The sequence below is a fragment of the Nicotiana tomentosiformis genome, chromosome 10, assembly GCF_000390325.3.
Source record: "Nicotiana tomentosiformis chromosome 10, ASM39032v3, whole genome shotgun sequence".
Lineage (NCBI taxonomy): Eukaryota > Viridiplantae > Streptophyta > Magnoliopsida > Solanales > Solanaceae > Nicotiana > Nicotiana tomentosiformis.
In genome coordinates this window covers 53,935,162-53,940,730 of record NC_090821.1, presented here as the reverse complement: position 1 = coordinate 53,940,730, position 5,569 = coordinate 53,935,162, and the positions used below count along the sequence as shown (strand labels likewise).

The window sequence follows — 5,569 nt, the reverse complement described above, 5'->3', positions numbered from 1 at the left end:
AGGGATAATCCCGGAATTAAATTTAAGAGGATTTTATTCTATGTTTGGTTGAGATAAAATTGCGGTATAATTAATCTGAAAATTATAGTATTATTTTTGTTCGTATGAAATGTGAGATAACAATCTCGGAATAACTAATATCGGAATAATTACTCATAAGATAACTTGTTTTCTAACTAAACGATCCCTAAAAGGGCACTTTTTATTATTTCATTTGGCATATAAGGTAATCCTGTGCACTAATCTCTCATTATGTGTGGAGTCCACGAAAACTCGAATATACAACCTTATCTGCATTTCTGCAAGACAACCTTTGGCATATAAAAGAAAAAATAATAATTGGATAGCCAAAGCAATAAAAGAATTAGAGATAAGTCTTCCTATTTCTAAACAACAATTGAAACTACAAAATATAGTAACCATATACACTAAAAATCTGCTACATGAATGACTAGTGACCTAGTTCAAGACTTGTTTGCTTCTCTCTCTCTCTCTCCCTCTCTCCCTCTCTCTTTCCAATCATATAGTATTCAATTTCTTCATATTATAATAATTCATGCTCCAAAAACGATTGATGGGCATATCTCAATTCTTCTTGTTCATTCAATACCTTGATATTTTCCTACTCAATTGATTTGGCTCCATAATCTGCTTCTCAAATAGCCTTCACTCTAATGTAAGTTCTGTAATCTTGTGACACAAAATATACCTTTGTTGTACTTTCTTTAATACATATTTTTATTATATTATGTGTGGTTTATTGAATTCTATGTGCTGTTTCTATGGTATTCTTGTTTATTGATGACTTTTTTTTGTTCTTGTTGTTGAAGCTGAAGTTCCCAATTGCAAGGGCATAGTATTATAAGCTGAAAGTTGTTGCCACATGGGATTGGGGTTAATAATCTTAGGTGATAAAGTTACAGTCTTTGAGCCAAAACAAGTAGAATCAGTATGGAATCACAACTGGGCTTAATTGAACAATCATTTAATGTTAGATATTCAGATGGGGTTAAAGAAGCACTTGATGAATTGCCTGATAGTTTTACCATTACTGATCCCTCTATTTGTGGTCACCCTATTGTTTATGCCTCAAGGGGTTTCTTGAAAATGTTTGGTTATAACAAGAATGAGGTGATTGGGAGGAATGGAAGGGTATTTCAGGGTCCTAAGACTAATCGAAGATCGGTTATGGAGATTAGAGAGGCGATTCGAGAGGAGAGGGCTATAGAAATCAGTTTATTGAATTATAGGAAAGATGGGACACCCTTTTGGATGTTGTTTCATATGTGTCCTGTTTATAGTGAAAAAGATGGGAGGGTGGTTCATTTCTTGGGAGTTCAAGTGCCTATTTTGAGGAGGAGAAAGTCGTCGGGAGGTGGAATTGGGAAGAATGGAGTATGCAATGATGGAGTTGGTAATAATTGCCGGGAGTCTGCCTTTAGATGTTGTAGGAGGGAGGTTTGCTCGAATTTGGTTATGGAAATGGATAGAGCATTATCGCTTGATTCGGTTTCAGGGAGGGATTGTACAGGTATGTATATATTCATTATGCTTCTCCAAAATTTTCAATTTTCCATTGACAATTTAGTGGTCTTACTGTTTAATCTTCACAGTAATTAAGATGTTTGGTATTTCATCCCTGTCATAGTTGCTACTTGATTTTGAAATTTGTTGTACTAGTCTCCAATCATCTGAGTATAAAAGACTTTATCTTATGTTCCTAAATTTTCTTAATGTTTGCCCTTGCTGCCCCTCAATTATCCAAATTGAAAAAAGAAAGCAAGAAGGGGAAGAGAAAGGGGGGGAATAAAAACTAGAATTTACGGTGTATCTAGATTTAGTAATCGCTGCTTCATTCTCTGAAGCTTAAATTCATGCTTTGAGTCAATTTCTTCAGTTGCTTTAGTTAGATTGAACACGTTGCCGTTATGCTTTGAGATGCATACACTTCTCCCATAACTTTGCGCTGGAGTTTTGAAGTGCAAATCAGCCGTCCTAGCCAGTATATATAAAACCCGAACATTTCTGGCTACTTTTAGTGCAAAAGTGCAATATTTCACTTTGTTTCCTATCTTTATGCATTTGGATTACTTAAGTTTATTTTCACTCTTAAGTCCTAGTGTAGAGTGTCCTAGTCTTGTTGCTTGAGATTCAATTCATAGGAGGCTTATTTATCACAGAAGTAGATGTGGAAGGACCTTGTGAAGCAAGTGATCAAGAGAAGACAAAAGCCAGTGTTGCTGTTAACAACATAATTTCCGTGCTGGCAAACTACAGTGAGTTGACAGGCAGATTGGTCAGTGACAAGAGATGCTGTCAATCTGGAACCAGTCTGCTCAGTGCATCCTTAAATATATCTTTTGGTAGAATAAAACAAAGCTTTGTATTGTGAGTTTTTTTGAAATTCCTAATTTTCCTGTTTTGTTGACCAATATGATCTGCTCCCGAGTGGAGTTAACACTTTCTTTCTCCATTTGGATATCTTTCTGAAATGTGCAGAACCGACGCGCACTTACCAGACATGCCAATTGTCTATGCAAGTGATGCCTTCCTAGGATTAACAGGTGCGGAAGCTGTAGCTAATTTACATTATTGTAATCTTTTTGTTCATGTAACGGGGATGGTCTCACTTTTGGTGGATTGGGGAGGGAATAGGGAAATCTTCTTCTTGTGTTCATGAGAAAGAGCATGAGGGCTCACTCTAACCAATGTTGCTAACAGGAACCATTCTTTTCTTCAATAGGCTTCTCGAGACATGAAGTATTAGGCCGTAATTGTAGGTTTTTAAGTGGGGAAGATACAGATAGAAGCACACAATTTCAGGTAATATTTTTTCTGCTGATCTGCTCTCAATTGCTTTGGGATTAAAGGCCTAGTGCCCTTCGTAAAATTAAGATTTTCTTAACTGGGGCCAGGGCCGAGGGAAGATATGGGCTTGAGCAGACGATCTCAATCCTTTTGTTTTTTTTCTCTTTGCAGATAAGACATTGCATCCAAAATGAACAACCATGTACTGTACATATCTTAAATTACAGGTTGGTTCCGGTCTTTGCATGATATTCAGATAAGGATTGTTTCCTTGTTCTTTAGGCTCAATCTCTTGGTGGCTGCGTATTTGCTTTCAGAAAAGACGGAACCTCATTTTGGAATTTTCTTCACATTTCACCGGTCCGGAATGCTTCAGGCAAGGTAATATTTTTTAAAACTAATAGGTACATATTACCATCCCATAAAAATCTTAAAAATGCCTGTTGAGAGAACGAAGGTATCTTTTAAAATGTAACTTCTCTATTCTTTTGTTTAAATTGCATGGTCATTGGACAGAGGAGTAATATATTCCGTTTCTTTTGAATGAACTTTTTTATAAAATCACTTTTGTAGAGAACTTGGTTTAGATAGAGAAGTGTTCCTAGTTAATTTCTTATTTTCCTTTTTGTGTCGCATTAAAACAAAAGAAAGTATACAAAATTTTGTAGTTTAAACTGGTTGAGTTGATTTATCTTGACTAAACAAGCTCACAAAATTTTGTTATAGTCCACCAGTACGTTGGCTGAAGGGCTGAGACAAGCTATTTTTGCATTAGCGGTAGTTGAGTTTGTTCATGATCCCAATTCAATTGCAGGTTCACTGGTGTCATAAATTAATGACATCACCTCTGACTTTGTCAAGTTTATGGTGCTCTTATGATTCCCTCAGCCTATCAAGGTGTTATATAGTCTATTAACATAACATAGCGTCATATATTTCCCAATGTAGACAACTTCTCCACAGGTTCTTTTAGGTGAATGTCATGTCCAAATGGAATGAGTACATCTCCTTAGACATGTTTGTTAGTCCTTCCAGTTTAACTAAATGTAGAGTTATCATTTAGGAATTTGTTAGTTACCTTTTCATACATTATGTTTGTATGAGATATCTGTTTGAAGGTTTCATGTTGCAAGAGATGTTCCATTCAAGATTCGAAAAGTGAATTAGTTCTCAGGGTTCAAGAGTAGCAGATGGTTTAAAATTCGTCTTTACTTCATGTTGGAGAAGTAGATCTGAGATTAGTTCAATGTCTTCCTGAATAATCAGATTTGAGTTTTTGTTCCACGGATTTAACTAATAGTGATGCGCACAGTAAAAAATGAACTATCTGTAATATTCTAAACAAGAGAATGAGAAAGCTGGTGGGGTTTTTATTATGTGCTCTTTATCAAGTTTCATGTATATACTTGTACACACTAAAAGTGGAGATAATGCTATTGTGAGTTATGTAGTTTTGGTGCAAGAGGCTGCGCCAAGAGAGAGAAATTAGAAGAGACTAGCAGGGAAAAATTGGAAGTAAAAAGCGAAATAAGTTTTTTACTCTGTTTGGCTTGAAACCAAGCTGGTAGGTATGTTGGACAAAGTCAATTAATATAACTTAACCTAATGAATCTCAGTCTCAATCCATTTCTAAGTATTGGATTGAGACGGGTCTAGATGGAGTGACATACCCGACCCCTACTTGCTTGCGATTGAGGTTGTTGGTGCTCAGTGAACAAGTTACATTAGACATTTAAAGATTGATTTTTTCTGCATTGTTTGTCATTCTCTGTTAAAACTGAAGCTTGGAGTAGAATTCTTGATTCCAAAGACAATCCATTTGCTGCACATATAATCAGAATAAATGAAGCCTAAATCACAAAACATGCGCATAGCTTAGGCCGCGTTCGCCTACTTGCTGCTGCTTGTGATGTAGTCCTACTTGTGCTAACCCTTTGTGATTCTATCCATTTGGCTGCATAGGTTGCATACTTTGTTGGCATTCAGATAGAAGATACCAGCGAGGCTCGGGGGAAACAAGGGCTAAATCCAGAGATGAGACAGCGCAGTGTTGTAGCTGCTGTGAAGGTTGCTGTGAGAGGCTTGTCAATGGGTGCAAGCACCTCCTAGTTCTTGAACAAATTTGTCTTTCCTTTTTGTGCTAATAAACACTGAATTCTGCTAAAAAATGTATTGTCTCATAGCTCATTAGCACCAGTTACAAAAAGAAAACATAAATAGTATGTTATGAAAATTTGATCTTTTCTTTGTCATATATCCAGATGGCTGAATGTTGATTGAATCCAATAGTTTATACAATGCAATTCACAGACCATACATCTACAGCAATTAAATGCAATCACTACAATATTTAAGAGTCTTGTGGTTGAACTACACATTAGTGTAGAAGGTTAGTAGGTAGTCGAGCGTTTTTCTTTTCCATACCAGTACTATTATTGTTAGTCTTGTATTTTCTTATTTAGGTTTCTATTACTACCTGTTGTTTTTTTCGCTTCGGTTTTCTTATTATCTTGCTGTTATTATTGTATTTTTTCCCCATCTTTCCTTGAGGCTAGGGTCTATCGGAAACAACTTTTCTACCTTCTCAGGGAAGAGATAAGGTTGCGTACACACTATCCTCTCGAGATATATTTGTGGGGTTACACTGGATTTGTTATTGTTGTAGTAGTTGAACTAATTTTATTTTTTATGCAGGAAGAGATTGTCATCTAAAGCTCTATTTCTTACACCTAATAGTCGATTCATTTGTCCAAACTAAGCA

At 36.0% G+C, this 5,569-nt stretch overlaps 1 protein-coding gene across 2 annotated transcripts; it reads left to right on the top strand.

The window, feature by feature from the left end:
- The first annotated feature begins 354 nt into the window (after window positions 1-354).
- LOC104111702 (protein TWIN LOV 1) lies at window positions 355-5,062 on the top strand. 2 transcript variants are annotated; one of them, XM_009621455.3, is made up of 8 exons: window positions 355-676; window positions 831-1,531; window positions 2,181-2,388; window positions 2,500-2,564; window positions 2,744-2,823; window positions 2,980-3,035; window positions 3,126-3,189; window positions 4,771-5,062. In XM_009621455.3, exons 2-8 carry the CDS (start codon window positions 952-954, stop codon window positions 4,915-4,917), a joined length of 1,200 nt encoding a protein of 399 aa, XP_009619750.1. In that variant the 5' UTR covers window positions 355-676; window positions 831-951; the 3' UTR covers window positions 4,918-5,062. The 2 variants fall into 2 exon arrangements, with proteins under 2 accessions (XP_009619750.1, XP_018631672.1); XM_018776156.3 differs by lacking the exon at window positions 2,980-3,035 and having other exon boundaries at window positions 3,091-3,189.
- Window positions 5,063-5,569: the final 507 nt, after the last annotated feature.

What these genes read in the sequence shown, in the direction of transcription:
- LOC104111702 (XM_009621455.3), top strand. Translation starts at nt 952, where the DNA reads ATGGAATCACAACTGGGCTTAATTGAACAATCATTTAATGTTAGATAT. An exon ending in TGCCTTCCTAGGATTAACAG is followed by an intron (nt 2,565 to 2,743) that starts GTGCGGAAGCTG and finishes TTTCTTCAATAG; the next exon opens with GCTTCTCGAGACATGAAGTA. An exon ending in TCCGGAATGCTTCAGGCAAG is followed by an intron (nt 3,190 to 4,770) that starts GTAATATTTTTT and finishes TTGGCTGCATAG; the next exon opens with GTTGCATACTTTGTTGGCAT.